Here is a 17,167-nt window from a genome sequence, read left to right on the forward strand (position 1 = left end):
ATTGTTGGGTGAAGCTAGCCATATTGATTCGTCTGCTGTCGGTGGATTCTTGAACAACAACGAAAAAGTGTTGAAAATAACTTGGCCAGTTACTTTAACCCTCCTGGACTCCCCTAAATGCTATAAAGGGTGAGTCACTGACAGTGTTAGAAGCTGAGATATGAAAGCTAGGAGCTAAATGGCGCCTTAAACCTAGGTTATGGGCACAAAAACGGAATGTCTAGGCGCACTTTTTTATAACAATACAGAGCTGAAAATGAATGAACTGCAGCTAAAATATTATGTTCATTTTTCACATGGTCTAGTCCTTCCCCTGCCCACCCCTCTAATATTTTTAAGAGGGTCTCTTCTCCAGTTTTCAGAGAGTAGCTGGAAGTGGGGAGGCAGAAAAATGTCCTCCTTTCCTTCCACTCTGCAGTTTTAATCTGAAATCTTAAGCACAGTACTGCACCCAGAGCTCAGAAACTGCTCACACTAATGAAATTCCCTTTCACAAAATGCGCCTAGAACAGCGGGAGTTTCGAACACTGGTTGCTGAATCTGGATTTAAAACAACTTTGAGAGTTGTTGCGGTTTTGATTCACAGATGGCAGCCTAACATGAAGAAGACAAGCCACGCCAACAGTCTTGGTACGGGCAGACATTTTAGACTTGCACATAACAGTGTTCTTTCCCTCTTCCCACTCAAACTTGAAAGTAGTCAGGAGCTATTGTGCTTTATCCTGTCTGACTGCAATTTTGCAATATATTCCAGTGCCATTTGGCCAGCCCTGAACTGTAGCCAAGCATGCTGCTTGCCTGCCCACACTTGGTTGGCAAGGAGCCCGGAAGCTTGAACGTTGCATAACTGGCAACTTCTTAAATGATGAACATTTTTTCATGTTAATTTAGTCTGCTTGCTGCTGAATAGGTAATTGAACTTGTGTTGTCACATATTATAATTCATTATTCCCATCTCTGCTCTAGTGGGGTTTTTTAAAGGGGCTTCACACTTTTTACCAATGTGATTGGCAGAATGTTTTGGTCTTGGATTTTTGCTGTCCCTATATCATCCATAGAATGCCGCCCCCGGCCTTGTGCTATCTGGATTTCTGCTGGTTTGCTTTCAAATGTTCCCTTACTATGTACTACAACGCCTGTGAATGAAAAATTGGATTCAGGTCAAATGGGCGAAAGCAACATTTGAAAACATTTTATAATTAGACCAGCGGGAATTTTGCTGTGCCCATCAAATGGAATATTTCTGCCCAGCTGAAACGTGAAATCAGTTTACAGTACAAGGTTTTCTGTAGACACCTTGAAGTAATAGTCAGGACATAGGAATCTCCCTTATACTGAGTCAGGTCTTTATAGCTCAGTGTTTTCTGTTTTGTCCACGGCTGTACAGGATTTCAGGGGTCTTTCCCAGGCGTGCCAGGAGATGCCAGGGATTGAACCTGGGACCTTCTGCATGTAATAATAATAATAATAATAATAATAATAATAATAATAATAATAATAATAATAATAATAATAATAATAATAATATCTTTATTGTCATTGCCCCCTTCGGGGACAACGAAATTACTTTATGTAAGGCAGGTGTTTAACCCCACTGAGCTATAGCCCTTCTTTTGCAACCGAAATGCATATCTAGAATTACCAGACTGGTAGGAAAGCAAGCATGTTCCCTCTTCCATGTGACAGCCCTTAAGATACTTGAAGATGGCTATCATATCTCCCCTCAGTCTCCTCTTTTCCAGGCTAAACATACCCAGCTCCTTCAAGCGCTCCTTGTAAGGCTTAGTTTCCAGACCCTTAATCAACTTGTTTGCCCTCTCTGCACAAATTCCAGCTTGTCAACATCCTTCTTAAATTGTGGTGCCTAGGAATGGACATAGTATTCCAGGTGTGGTCTGACCAAGGCAGAATAGAGTGGTACTATTACTTCCCTTGATCTCTGGACACTATACTTCTGCTGATATAGCCTAGAATAGTGTTATCTTTTTTGCTTCTGCATCACACTGTTGATTCAGGTTAAGCTTGTGATCCACCAAGACCTCTAAATCCTTTTCACATGTACTGCTAAGTAAGCCAGGTGTCCCCCACCCTATATTTGTGCGTCTGGTTCTTCCTGCTATGTGAGAAGTCGTTGGTTTCATTTTTAATTCAGATGACCTGTTTACTAGCTAGAAATGCAACTACAATGTGGTGTGTAGTTAAAAAAAAATACAAGCCTGGGCCCCAAAGTATCCACCATGCCTTGTGATCTTTGCTTTAGGATTATGTTGCCTGCCGTTGGCAAACACATCAGACAGGTGTTAGCAACTATTTCATATAGACAGGGGTCACTGCAGTGCAGAAAAAGGCACAGCTATATCTCAAAAAGAAAGTTTTCCCAAGGACCTGAAGGATGGCAGGCTTCTTAACATTTTGCCTAGCGCTGGCTCCCCAGTGCTTCACGTTGCAGTATCTTAAAATCCATAATTAACAGTGTGGGGCACAGCATAAAGTAAAGCCTTTGGGATGATGTGGGGAACCTTTATGGCCAATTGGGCCCAGATCTTTAACCCATAGTGATAGAGGGAGATGGGAACCAAGTGCATTCAATCCTGCTTTTGTCAGGGTTTTTTTACTTGTGGTATCGGATGTGGGGCAGGCGGGCATAGTTTGGGGGAAATGGCCTCGTGAGCCAAATAGGGCGACCTGGTGGGTCAACTTTGTGCTGTGGGGCAGAGATTTCCTACCCCTACTTTCGGTGTGACGTGACCTTCATCTGAATACGTGGGAATTCAGACTTAACAGTATCTTTAACGGGAAGAAGCAGGCCTGAATTAGTTCTGTTCCAGGATCCATGTAGCATTGGGCACAGCCGTCAGCTCATGAAGGAGGCTGTGTACGGGTAAAGCTCTTTAATCAACTCCAGACTTCTAATTCAATATATTTATTAAACATTGCAATACAATAGAGTAAGATATATCAGAAACTGCATAAAAGGAAAACAGTAATTTCCCAACTAATCCTTCCTCTAATGCCGTCTCTCCACCCCTCCTAATCCCTTTTCCTTTCCTTTTGCATCTTCTAGGAGGTTGTAAGCCTGAGGGCAGAGACTGGCTCATCATTGACATTTGTAAGCCACTCTGGAAGCCTTTTTTCAGCCGAAGAGTGGGATAAAAATGCATTAAATAAATAAATAGATTAGTTCAATGACTTATAAAAAACATTAGCATCCATTCATAGGATCTGTTGAAGTCAAAGTAAACAGTCAAGAGAGTTCCCTCAAGCAATGGAGACAGACATGCCCAGATCAGCCTATTAAGTATGTTGTGTGCCAGGAGGGGCACAGAGGTGGGTGTCCTGGCACAGAGGCTGATTCCCTCCCAGATGGGTATATGTGTGACCCTTCTCTGTGTGCCCCATCCATGGGAGGTCTGGAGAGTGACAACACTAGAACAGGCCTTTTCATTGGTGGTTGGTGGAAGGATCTCCACTTGGAGGCATGTCTGGTAACATCTTTCCTTTTTTTTTAAGGTGTTAGGCAAAGCCTTTCATTTTTATCCAGGCTTTTGGTCCTTAGTTTGAAATGTTCCACATATTTGTTGCCCCCTTGTTACAATCGGTTTGTTTTGGGTCACTTTTGTGAGGAACGTGACTAATAAATATAATAATAGTGCTTTCCATTCATGGGAATGCAGGGAGGGAAAGTGTCTACTGGGAAGGTTCGGGATGGGTGTGGGTTGAAAACATCCTTGTTTGCAATACCTGTGTATGTCACAGGCTTTGCCCTCGTGGAAGATGTCAGGGTGGTGGGGTTTTTTGTGTTTTGTGTGTGTGTGTTTTTATGCAAACATAACATTCCTAAAGAGACAAGAGGATTGGAACATTGACTTTTCTCACAGTTAAGGGGGGAATGTATGATCACCTTACGTGCAAATCATTCTAGTTTCACGTGGAACAATGAGAGTATCTATTTTAAGTTATTCTAATGGCAATAAGTGGTACGTGGAAATAGGATGGCTGCCTGGCACAGGCATATGTTCACCATATGAAACACCTTCCTTTTCAGACAAATTGACATCTTTAGAACTCAGTGTTGAAAGTCTGAAAGAAGCTTGGAGCAATGCTTCAGTATTTAATAGGCCGTGGTTATATTTTCACCCCTATACATATTTCCCATAGCACTTGTGAAAACCTGCATTGGATATATGTGAGGCAGGGCTATTCTAATGCCTATTGATATTTTTGCTGCTTTACAGCAGAAGTGACAGCATGACCAAATGGGATGGCAGTAACCTCTCTAGGGTGTGCAAAAGATGCTAACTTCCTTGGGTCTTAGGGTAATGGAAGTAGCTGCAAATAATGGGTGTGACTAAGAAGCCAAGCCGTAATGTGTAGATCCTAGCAGAGGAAAATGTAAAGAACAGTTTGTGATATGGCATGATGCGCTACAGTTCAAAGGGAGAAAAAGTCATCAATCAATTTTCAATCCAATTAAAACACAGATATGGCATAGGAGGAGGGAGTCAGACACTGTCTGTCTCTCGCGCAGTGTAGTCAGGATCACCTAAACAGATCTTTAAAACAAAACAACAACAAAAATGCAAAACTTCTGTGTTTGGTGACAGAATGTCATTAACCACATTTGCAGCACTGTTAGCTTTGGCCTTGTTTTCTTCACAGGGAAATCATCGTTGACGATTCAGTTCGTGGAAGGCCAGTTCGTTGATTCATATGATCCTACCATAGAGAACAGTAAGTAACTGAACTATTTCTCTGAACATTCGAGAGTTGATTTGCCTTAATCCATTTCGCCCACACAAGCACTTTTCCTCCAAAGAGCTTGAAGCAGTTTATGCTTCATTGATTTATCATTTAATCTGAAGTTGAATGTTTAACAGAGGCAGAACTTCATAAAGTGCAGTTTTCTATAGGGAAGCTAGGGTGTAAACCAGCCGGTCTTTTTAAATTTGTGCACATACTATGGCTTGTGTTTAGAAATCACATATGCAGAGAAGGAATAGAAGCAACACTTCTCTGCAGCCTTTTGGGAAATGAGACCTATGAGCTTGAAATTATGTTGGATCTAAAGTTAATATAAGGGCTAGTCTTTCTAGTTCAACTCTGCAGAAATATATGCAGTGCTTTTTTCAGGATGTACTCAAGGGTACGCAGTACTAGCACCTTGTTGTTGTTGTTTGTTAAAAAGTTCCGACACTCACTGTAACAACTTCATGGTGAGTAACACCACCTATGTTTCTAGAGGAAAAAAGCACTGAATATACGTGTATGAAATAAGTTTCACAGCCTTAATCTAAGCCTGGAGGTCATGGTGTATTTCACTCAAACCATGATCTATAAGTCAAGGTTTCTTTTTGACTTGCAAATCATGATTTGTCTTTGGGTGAAACCAACCACAGCCTCTGGTTCAGACATAATGGTAAGCCATAGATCACATTCTTTTTAATCCATTAAGAATAGTTAACTGTGATGTGCAAATTTGGCCAATGAAACCCAGGTTATTTTTATTCTATTAAAGAGTAAAATGACCAGTTTGAACTGAAGTGATAGACTTTTTCTGTGAAGCACTGAACTGCCCTTTTTCTCATTTGTCCAGCATTCACAAAGCTGATTACAGTAAATGGGCAGGAATATCATCTTCAAGTAGTTGACACAGCTGGCCAAGTAAGTGATGTTTGTTTCCCTGATAGTATTTCCAATGTTGATATCCTAAAATTGGTACGGTGCCTTAAAAGACTTAGGAGAGAAGGCTATGGCCCTTTTAATTATTTTCAAGTAGAAATTAGACATGATTCATCCTATAGTGTCTGGTTACAGATTGTATAAAATCTTCGAAGAAGCAGATCATAAGTACATTTTCATAACCAACTCAGTTACTCTTGCTTAAAGCACAGAAAGATCATAGTTGCAGTTAATCTAAAATTGTCATATGAATTTGCCATTTATAGAGGGAATTCAAGTGAAGGAGAGAAATATGTGATTATTGATTTGGATTTAATCTCAAGTGTGCTGATAAGACAGTAGATTATATCCTTTTTGCACAAAGTATGTCTCCCAATCCTTCATGACATAAGTAGGGTTGCCATACATTCTCTTTTTCCAGGACATGTCCTCCTTTTCAGGGGTAAAATTTCTGTCTTGGCAGATTTTTCAAATTTGCCAAAATGTCTTGCTTCCTCTCTTTCTCCTTCTACATAAAAAGATGCTGTTTCGCTTTATTGCTTTTCCTGGGCTTTTTAATGAATTATTTTATATGCATTACCACCTTGTGCACGTCCCAAAGAGGGAGAGGCATATGTGTGTATGTATCACACACACCCATTTTGCATGCACAAATTTGGCCACATCCCTTCCCAGTGCCCTCTGATGTCGCTCCAGCACATGCCCCACCCATAGCATGCTCCAGTGCTCACCTGCTCTCGTACCCCCTCCTCCCTGCAGGCAAATGTATCCTCTTTTTCGTTCTTCAAAATATGCCAACCCTAGACATAAGGCAAGTAGGAGGAAGGAAACTACTAAACCTCAAAAGATGCAAAGCAGGAACTTCTCTTTCCCTGTAGAGAAAACTATTTTGTAGCCTTGAGCATTGGGCTTATTCCTGTGCATAAATAGCCTGCTGTGAGTTTTCAAAATGTAGCATATGTCTTTGTGCATGGGACCTGCTGAGAGTTGAACAAGAACATCTCCTTTTGCTCAAATGTGATGCTATAGCACATTTGCAAAATGCCACTGCTTAACCGAAGGTACAATAATTTCTTGGTATCTTCCAGTCTGGCAGTATTTGACCTCGAGCAGAATTAGGCTCTTCCCCAACCATCGTCCCAATTCTAGCCTCGGAAACCAAGGGCATCTAGATGTTTCTCTATTTTTAAAGCCGCAGAAAAACTCATGGAAGCCATATCAAGTCACATCAAGGGGTAACAGAGCTTCAAATGGCTGCATATTTGGTTTCCAGGCTACCTTCCCTATCCAAAGCAAAATACTTCCCCTGCATAGGCTTCAGCCTTCCAAAGGGATAGTTCAGTTGTAGCATATTTATATTTTCAATGTGCAAGGTTCATCGCGGCACCCCATAAAATGAAGTAAAGATGAGCAGGAACATAGAATAATAGAATTGTATAGTTGGAAAGAGCCCCAAGGGTCATCTAGTCCAACCCCCCTGTAATGCAGGAATCCTGCCCACAGCCACCCCAAACCACCAACCTTCTGGTTAACAGCAAGACGCACTGACCCATTGTGCCACTGGGGGCTCATGTATTAATGGTGAAATGCGCCCAACACTAAATGCGTGAAATGACAAATCCACAACATACTCATCAAAATAATAAAACTACATAAGTTGTTTATTTTATCTATTTCATCATTTTAACTTAATCAAGTTCATGGGAGGAAAATTCCCATTTCCCCTCTTCCCTAGCAGCCCCTCTGGACCTCATCTCACATTGTGCAGGAGGAATTCCTGACCCTCCAGGCAGGCACTTGTGGGAACATAGGTGGTTCGAGGAGGGAGAAGTGAATGGGAAACTTTCCCTCTGCTAACATCCTAAAGTCACAGAAAAGATGGAGGAAATTGTGTTTACTTTTGTGTACTTAGAATTGTATTTTAATTAGTAAAATAAAAATCTTTAAACAGAACCTTGTTTTGAATTTGTCAGCTTGCATTGTCATTAAATAAGTTCCTTCTTCCAGGCAAGTCAAAGTTACCTTAAATTCTGAAGGAGCAATGAGAGATCGATCTAGTGCTCACATCTGTGGAAGCTAAAATGGAATTTGATCAGTGCTTTGTTGATAACCTACTATTTGCAGTACTTCATAGTCGAAAGATCATTTGGCATCTTAAACAGTATTGAGCAACAGTATTGAGCATGTTCTAAGTTATTTAAGTTGATGTCCAATTTCCCAACAGATACAATATTGATAGGTTTAAATGCCAAAATTGTCTGTCTTGACACAGTGTGTCAAAGTTGATGGACAGCTTCCCATAGGACTGTTTAGTAATTGTAAGTTACCAGTTCTCACATTCAGTGCCGTTGTTGTAAATGCATAGTGAGTGCATGAGTGCATCATGCCCGTGAAATGTCAGCTTTCCTGTTTGGTGCCTTCCATTTTCAGCGGTGGCACTGCTCCTGTAGACCTTTGTAGAGGAATTGTAATCCTTCAGCTATGCAAAGAATTCACTAGAATGCAAGACAGCAGTGAAAGGAAGTCAGTACATGTACGTTCATGCACAGCATTTTAACAATGCAAGGATTAAATGCGCTTAATCCTAACTCAGTTCTTCAAGCTCACTAATGAGCTTGTGTGGCAGCAAAACATTAACGTGCAGCTTTATCTTTCAACAGGATGAATACTCAATATTTCCTCAGACGTACTCCATAGACATTAATGGATACATTCTTGTTTACTCAGTCACATCAATAAAAAGGTAAGACATGCCTCCAATTCCTGCTATCAAGGCAGTTTCCTAATTTTGAGTTGTTTCAGACTAGTGGCTGCTTTAGTCTCCCTACTTTGCTTGAAAATGTGGTGCAAACACAACCAAAAAATATTTTGCAGGACATGGATTGAGTGCCATAAAAACATACTGAGTTTTTATTTATTAGCTTTCAAAGCAGTATTGCCTCTCACTGACATTCTGGGAGCCATAAAGTGCAAGCTAAATTGAGAAGTACTATAAAAGGGCAGCATCCATTTGCTCGTCATGAAGCAAAATTGCAAGACCTAGACGAAAAAACAAAATAGTATTTCAGGCAGTTGTGGTCCTTTCCTCTGCCTTTGTCATCAAGCCAGCTAACAAGTGACACATTCCACTGATGCTCTTTCATAAACAGTAGGTTTTGTGCTCAGAAATATACATTGACTGTTGAATATGTATAAAAATTACTCAAAAATCTATATTGCCATATAATACAGTTTTATTTTACTCACTTTCTTAGACAATTAATTTTGTTCTCAAGTGTGCAACAGTGGTACCTGCCAGTATTGTTTTGCTGCCTTCTCTGCAAACGCACGCCAGTATGCTCTGTGTATAGGTACCCAAAGTTGTGGTAACCAAACTACAACCCACTCTGACCTACTAATGTGCATGTGTCAAGCATTCTGGTATAGTAGGAACAGATCCATTGAAATTGATGGGCAAAACTAACTTGGGTCGATAGATTTCAATGGGCGAACCCTGAGTAGAACTTCGTGTTCATCTGTTGAAATGAATATTGCAAAGCCTTAGAACTGAACTTGCACACAACTGAGTGGGTATCAAAAGTGAGGTCTGTGAATTTGTCCCTAGGCTGAATCTTCCACTCATTTGATTTTAGCCCTTCTGCCTTCCTGAAAGAGAAATCTTGGCACCATTTCAAGGCCATTAGTGCTTGATAACCTAAAGCCTATTACTGTGGGTAAAGGATTGCTAATGGGATATAGAGCCTTTCACGTTGAGTTCGCTCACTTACGATGTTGCTTTGTGGCATTACCAACCTTCAGCTGCCTGGTAGCCTATGAAAAATGAGAGTGCAACCTTGATCCATTTGCAGTATGCTCTGAGGACTCAGACAGATCTCCTTATTGGGGCAGTGTATGTGGACACTCTGTACAGGATAGCAGAAGGCAAGAGTTTATTGGACTGTGTAACCTTGGCTTTTGCAGCCAGTAGTGAGGCATTCTTTTGCTTTGGAAATTTCCATTCTTTGAGCTCCGCTTTCTGTGATGGGCTCAATTATCACTTTCTCATATGTGTGTGTTCTTGGCCGCAGGGTGGATGGCAATTCGTTTGCTTTTCTTTCTTTTAATGGAGAATTTTAAAATAGGCTTCTTGTTAAGCCTGTTTGCAGTCTTAATAAAAATGTTGATGTTTTAATTTAAGTTTCCAAATTAATATTCTGCAAACCTTGTGGTACTGTCCTCTCACACAGACATAAGTGTAGGTGATTTCTAACTTCCTTTTGAGAGCAGCAGACTGAAGAAAATATTGTTAGGAGACAACAGCTGTTGGGGACTCGCCATAATGAATAGGAGGAGGGTCATGGTGACCACATGCTATGCCAAGCCATGTGGTTAGTTTTAACCGTAACACTTCACCTCCTCCCTTAGTTCAGCTGCTAAAGAAGTCCCAGGTCAGCTGGCTTGGAGTTGCCTCTGAACAAAGTCCTTGTGGTGTACTTCTCTCCAAACAAACCGCAATGTGAAGCCTGACTTCCCAGTCATGGTTTGTCTAGAGGAAAGCAAACCACAAGTGCTGATACAGACACAGTGCGAAGTCAGCCACTCCGTGGTTTGCTTCCGTGCTCAATTAAGGGAGAAGCGAAGTGAGATCTATGTGCACAAGCAAACACATGTTTTGCTTAAAATGAGCCCCACAGCTTGCTTTAGTGTCACTTGTGCCTCTGTGAACTTCATACCCATTATGGCGAGCCTCCAAGGGCATGGTCATATGTCTCAGCATTGTTGTGATCTCTTGCCCTTTAAGAATATTTTATTCATCGGTCTGCTGTTCTGCACCTTAAGCTATCAGACATAAATTGGACTTGTGTTCTGCTCCCACATGATAGGGCCATAAGCCACACACGAGGGAAGAGCGCTTGGGTCTTGAGCTGCTCCCTAACTTGCCCATTACCCAGTTGCCAGCGCATCACCATGTACTGCATTCCAGGAGCCTCAAGTAGATTGGGAAGGCACTGTGTTGTATCCGTATTCTGTACAGGATATTTGCTAACCTTCACTTCCAGCTGTGGCCCCACTGTGCTATATTGAAAGTTGTTCCAGAGAACAACCTCCCCCCCAAAACACACACACACACACACACACACACACAAACTTCAGGAGTGGCTGGAATGGGGCATGAGGGCTATAGTCAGTAGAGAGGCCTAAAAAACAAAAACAACACCTGGTGTGCTCATGTAAGCCCACTTACAGCCCTCTGGATCCTACCTTGTTTTCCTGGAGTTAACTGTATTCTCACACACAAAGAATAAACACTGGGACAACTTCTGCATTTACTTCTCTTGTAAATTCCTGATAACTGTCAATACTGGAGAGTATGCTTAAGCTGTACCTCTGCAGTAATTTCGCTTCTATTTTTGAGGAACACAAGAGTTGCAAATATATTTCCACTCTAATGTCTCACATGTCTCCGACGTGATCTCTTATTTCCTTCTTATGTGTGAAGTTGTTTCATGGGGGTGAACGAGGCCAAGCCTTGGCAGGTGTTGGTACTGGTGAGCTCTGCAAATCCTAAACACCTTGCAGTGCAAGCCGTAGAAAGGGAACGTGAGTGGTTGTATGTCGCAGTCTACACTGAAATGTGAAGCAAACACCAGCAAGTTCAGGCTATGCCTGAAGCACCACACAGACCAGCTGGGTAGAGAAGGAGAAAGCCGTGGAGTAGTTGGCTGAAGTTGCTGGAGTTTCCTCCCCCCAGTGTTAGATGCAGATAGCGGGCAAGAGCTTGGGGAATTGGTGATGTATGTAAATATTGCAGTCCGTACATAAAACATAGGGTGATATGAGCTTGGCCTGCTGGTAGGAGGTGAAAGGAGCAGGGTGAATACAGAACCTTGTGCACCTCCCTTTTCAGTCAGCAAATTGTTTTTAGATTGTACTGTGCTGTGTTGGAATTCTGCCATTGGTGTTTTATGGATTGTCTTCCATTTACATGAGCGATCAAACTGTCACAATGACAGTTCTGGCTTTCTCCAATTCTGTTTACTTTTCTGTGCCAAAATGAAGTCCTGACCTCATTGACCCAGTTGTCCTTCATGGTCAAGGTCACACTGTGGTGGAAACGTCTGCATGCACTCCCACTGCAGTTGTGCAATTCTCCCTTCCTTTCAGTGAGGCTTGCACAGCGCAAGTTCCCTGGAGATTGTGCAACCAGCCTACACAGAACATAAACTGCTTTGGAAGTGACCTGGTATATAACAGTATCAGGTTCGTGTGATGTTTTGGAAACAGCCTCTTTAACCCCGAGTTTGGGACTTAAAATAATTATGGTGTTTGATGCTCAACTTTATCACCTTTTACTGTTTAAAAGAAATCAAATTCATACACAACTCAAGTAATGTCTCGCTTGCCATGTATAAGCCAGGGTGCAGGTTTTAATTTCTCATTTTTTAATTGTGTAAACATGATGAGATACCATTGGCATCGGGGCTTCACTTAGGTTTTCCAGACAAATAGAATTCCCAGTAGTTTAATGAAGTAGTGTTTGCTTGTGGCTTTGATCTTTGTAGAATTATTTGTGGGCGGGATAGAAATGCCAGAGGGTGCAACGTTGGAGGGCGTGTATGATGTCATCCTTTTATTTTTCAGTTTTGAAGTGATTAAAGTTATCCATGGCAAGTTATTGGATATGGTGGGAAAAGTCCAGTAAGTAGTAACACTCTCATTTCATTCCATGTTTCATTTTGCTGTCGTATTACTCTGCAGACATCAGCTTCTGCTCTGAAAGTGATTTGTGTTGTTTTTAATCCCGTAGGATCCCCATTATGTTGGTTGGAAATAAAAAGGACCTGCACATGGAACGGTATGGAATATTTCTCTTGAGATGAATTAAGGCAACCCTGCTAAGATTAAAATGTCATGGTGCATTGTATCCAGTCATACTCTGAGTAGGCCCGTTGAAATTAATAGACGTTACTGGCCTTGATTCATTACTTATTCATTTCAGTGGGTCTAACCTCTGTAGAATCTAGAAGAATATGCTTCTCTGAGCATAACGGTCTGCAGATAGCTGTAGCAGTCCTATGCCTTGAAATGTTCTTGTAATTTACTACCTTTCCTTCTGATACATCACCTCAGATACCACAGCTTGCCTCATTCCAATTCCTATTCCTGGCTTTTATTTGATAAATTCAACTAAGGTTGGAATGTTGGTCAGTTGATGACCTACTTATCTGCAGAGGAGTTATGTAGGAGGCCAAGAATGAACTATATTTGTCACACTTGTGCCCTGCTATTCCTCCAAAAAGCTCATGTCATCCTACTTTGGTTGGTACTTGAGTATTGCTTTCAGGTTTTAGAGTTGCAATTATTTTTAAAACGTAGCATTTTGGGCAGGTCAGGTTCATGTAAAGTTGCCTGAGGGTAACCTGTTGCCCGGATATTTGTCCGCCGGTCCTCTGGTGGATCTTACTACTGTCGGGGCAAAGTTGATTTTTAATTTGACTACTGTGTGCACTACAACAATAGAATTCCCGTAATCTTTACCAGTCCCCTTTGCTGATTGGTGAAAAATCACTTGCCATCAAAATCACTAACACATTTATGGTGGCACAGAAACTCAGAATTATGTTATACTGCTTCAAGCAGCTTGTGGCTCAGCTGTGGAACTGGAAGGATATGGTGATCACAATGGCCGTTCTCTGCCAATCACAGTTGGAGGCCCTATGCTTCTGAAGACCACTTGCTGGAACCAGCAGAGGGGGAGAGTGTTCTTGCACTCAAATCCTGCTTGCTGGCTTCCCATGGGTGCCTGGTTGGCCACTGGGGAGCAGGATGCTGGGCTACATATGCCCTAGACCAGGGGTCTGCAACCCGCGGCTCCGGAGCCGCATGTGGCTCTTTTACACCTTTGCCGTGGCTCCGGGGCGGATACTAGCGAGGGGAGGAGGCGCATTGTGCGCCCCGACACTCCCCACTGTGGTGGGTGCTGTACTGGCTGTGACGTCGCATGGGGGCGGTGCGTGCGTTAGTCACGCACCGTTCCAACGTCACCTTCCTGCCCGCTGTCAGATCGGACATTAAGGTAAGAAACAATATATGCAGTGTTATATTTGTTTTAAATGTCGCAATGGTTTTGCGGCTCCCAGTTTTTTTTTCTTCGGAAACGGGTCCAAGTGGCTCTTTTTGTCTTAAAGGTTGCAGACCCCTGCCCTAGGCCTAATCCAGGAGGCTCTCCTACATTCTTAATAAACAGAATAATTATATTGTTGCCACTATTAAAATTTTACTCTTAGAAGAGAGATGGTCCAAATAATACCCTCTTTCCTAGATGATCACCCATGGGACGTTGCTTAGCCTGTAAATGGGCACGGCCTTAACTTATTTTTCAAAGTGGCTGCACCCAGAATAATACGCAACATAGTGCTTGTGAAGTTGCTGTTAGAGATGGTGACTGTGTTGTTGATTCCAAACCTGTGTGATCAGCAGGGCTTTAATGTTATTGTGTGATCTGACTAAGCGTTGGCTATCATTATGTATCTTCTAACAATACACTCAGCTCCCCTTTCTTCAAAACTAGGTGTCGCCTGCTTCTTGCTCTAACTGAAAATTGATGTGAAACCTTCTCCATGAAACATTGATAATCCGAATTGTAAACATATAATATCTGGATCTGTTAGACGAGTTCTCCTAAATCGTACATATAATACAGTATGATGAGCAATCAGGTGATTGGAACTTTCATTTAGAGGGCTCTTACTATAAATAATTTTCCTTTTTTTCAGGGTGATCAGCTATGAAGAAGGGAAAGCTTTAGCAGAATCCTGGAATGCAGCTTTCTTGGAATCTTCTGCTAAAGAAAACCAGGTAATCAATTTGCTTCTAAAGGGCTGAAGTTGAAATAGGAATTGCTGCTTAATTATGAATGTGTTTCCAGGGAAATGAGAGAAGAGCTGCCCAAGTCAGCCTTTTACAGCTTGCTGATGACCATTTGCATAGTGGCAAAGTCATCACTTGGGCGTTTGCATCTCATTGACTGTTCCTGATCTGGAGATTACAGGTACTGTGATATGTCACCATATGATGAAATCTTCAGGCAACAAGACTGCCATGTAACTATTACAGTCATCAGAAGATTAATGCGGTCACATGAATGCAGCCACTTAAAACTACAAACAAACAAGATTAGTTATGGGCGATGCAAACTGGGAACCTTGTTAAAACATGTATTTTCCATAGACTTCGTTGCATGACTGCATCAATTTATCCTTAAGCCGCAGAGGTAGGGTGGACTCTTGCTTTGCCACCATAGATTAAGAGCTCCCTAATTTTGTAAGATGAAAGGATCCGCTAAAAAGAGCACTGGCAGTTTTAGACATGAGCTTGAGTTAAAGCAGCACATTCCTTGTTAAAAATGGGAGCTGAATTACTGTTTCAGAATATCTAGGAGGGTATATGAATGTTTCAATAAAATTGCATTCCTGTCTACCTTCAGGAGTAAAGGTAGAGGTGAAACTTCAGTAGAGCAAGCTATTTGGGATTCTGCAAAAAATCTAATTGCAGAGGAAATATATTAGGTTAATTGACCAATTGTGGACAATTTGTGCCTGGGAAACATTGTACTGACAAATACCCTTTTCATTTGATTTTAGATTTTAAATGTCACACGAGATACAGTACATATCTGACATTATATGAGGCAATGTTCAATTAACTGTCATATTGCACTTTTAAGATACTTAAGGGACTGCTTGAATCCTTTGGAGCAAATTTGGAAGCAAGCCCAGTTCAGAATTGTACCTTGTTGGCAAATGATTCTTGATGAACAGAAAAAAATAGAAAGACGAGCTTTGGATTCTCCAAGTGTGCCAACTCAAAAATGCCGAGATTGTTTCACACAAATGATTTGCAGCATTCTCATTACCAAAACCTTCACTTCTTCATTCTTTACTATATTTTCCCTGCAACTATTATTTCTGCAGGCAAAAATTCTTAACAAGTTTCAGTACAAGAGGAAAAGAGCTTTTAACATGAAAAAATGAAACATCAATAGCAACTAGGTGATAAGAGATTATATATATATATATATTAAATAAAGTTACTGAAGGGCAACCTTTTTGTTCAGGGGACAGTTCTTTTGGAAAAGGTGATAGTTTGCTTGTTGACTATTCAGTCCTTATATATTTGGGTGCCTTTCTGTGCTACCTTCTAGCTCAGAATAATGGAAGTACCTTCTGAAAAGCATCTATTTCTCCAAACCAAAATGGAGCTCCTGGAGCTTATTTGAGTCACCTGCCTCTTAGCATCTGTTGACATTGCCTTCTAGTTTCTCAGAAACATTTCCCTGGCCTTCATAGCTTCCAGCTCTGTAACTCACTTCGCATAACTATTGGGTTATGAATTCAGGCTCAGGTCCCTGAAATAGCCTCGTATCCTTCTGAGATGAGACTGCTAATCTTTCCACTCCCAGTGCTCACGGCAGGTAACAATACTTACAGTGCAACACAAGTAGGTATGAAACCAAATTACTATTATATTTCACTGGTCTCATGCCAGGCCTAACAAAGAGGTCTTCGTTACACCTTGGAAAGCCACCCAATTCACACTTTGGCTTGAAACTTCAGCGGCATGGTGGCCTGCGGCGATCTTCGCACGCATTGTGCAAGGTACACAAGGCCCATTCCGAGCAATTTTGGCTCAAGAGGCCGTTCACATGTTGAGCATTACTTGCATATTACAAGAAAAAGGAAGGCTTGCAGGTCAGAGTTGGGTGGGGAAATTAGGCGGTCCTGATTTTTTGCGTTGCTTTTATTGCATCGTATCACATGCATATCCATCTCAGGCATGCTAGCAATGCTGAGCTGCAGCATGTCGTCACCTTTCCTCTTCTCATCCTTGTTCCCTATTCTAAAACAGTTACAGCGGCTGCTGTGCTTTCTAGTGCTTCAGACTCTTAATAGCCCCTCTGCCTTCTTTCCAGACCGCTGTTGACGTCTTCAGAAGGATAATTTTGGAGGCAGAGAAAATTGACGGGGCATCTTCACAAGGGAAGTCTTCATGCTCGGTGATGTGATTGCCCACCGAAGGCTGAACACTGGGAATATGTTCTACCTTAAGAAGCAAACTGCCTGTTCCCCCTCACAGCGAAACTACGCTTTTTCTTCTTCTGTTAACCTGAACAATATAAAGTCAGTTGGAGACTTTTCCTTCAGATTATGTTAAACTCTGACTCCTGTGCAAAAAAAAAAGGCTTCACTTCCATTTTCAAATTTTAAGCAATCATATTTTCAATTTATATATTGTATTTCTTAATATTATGACCAAGAATTTTACTGGCATTAATTTTTCAATGTAGTTGGGTTAGAATAATCATCCAGATGATGCATATTGTTACACTACTATTAACTAGGCTTGAATATCAGTGTTTCTTTGTGTTAAATGTATACTTGTAAATAAAATAGCTGCAAACCTTTGTGTGCCCACTGCTTAACAGGTTCTTTACTTTTTTTTATGCCGT

General features: G+C 41.4%; 1 protein-coding gene across 2 annotated transcripts in view; it reads left to right on the top strand.

Moving 5' to 3' along the window:
* The window catches only part of RHEB (Ras homolog, mTORC1 binding), a 29,212-nt gene extending 12,090 nt beyond the window's left edge, over positions 1-17,122 (top strand). For both annotated transcript variants that reach the window (XM_081163961.1, XM_081163962.1), the window contains exons 2-8: positions 4,660-4,731; positions 5,594-5,661; positions 8,340-8,422; positions 12,301-12,357; positions 12,467-12,514; positions 14,436-14,517; positions 16,631-17,122. In XM_081163961.1, the coding sequence (XP_081020087.1) occupies positions 4,660-4,731; positions 5,594-5,661; positions 8,340-8,422; positions 12,301-12,357; positions 12,467-12,514; positions 14,436-14,517; positions 16,631-16,723 (503 nt within the window). In that variant the 3' untranslated portion in view covers positions 16,724-17,122. The remainder of the gene's footprint in view (positions 1-4,659; positions 4,732-5,593; positions 5,662-8,339; positions 8,423-12,300; positions 12,358-12,466; positions 12,515-14,435; positions 14,518-16,630) is intronic.
* Positions 17,123-17,167: the final 45 nt, after the last annotated feature.

This window comes from Podarcis bocagei (assembly GCF_964188305.1).
Source record: "Podarcis bocagei genome assembly, chromosome: 12".
Lineage (NCBI taxonomy): Eukaryota > Metazoa > Chordata > Lepidosauria > Squamata > Lacertidae > Podarcis > Podarcis bocagei.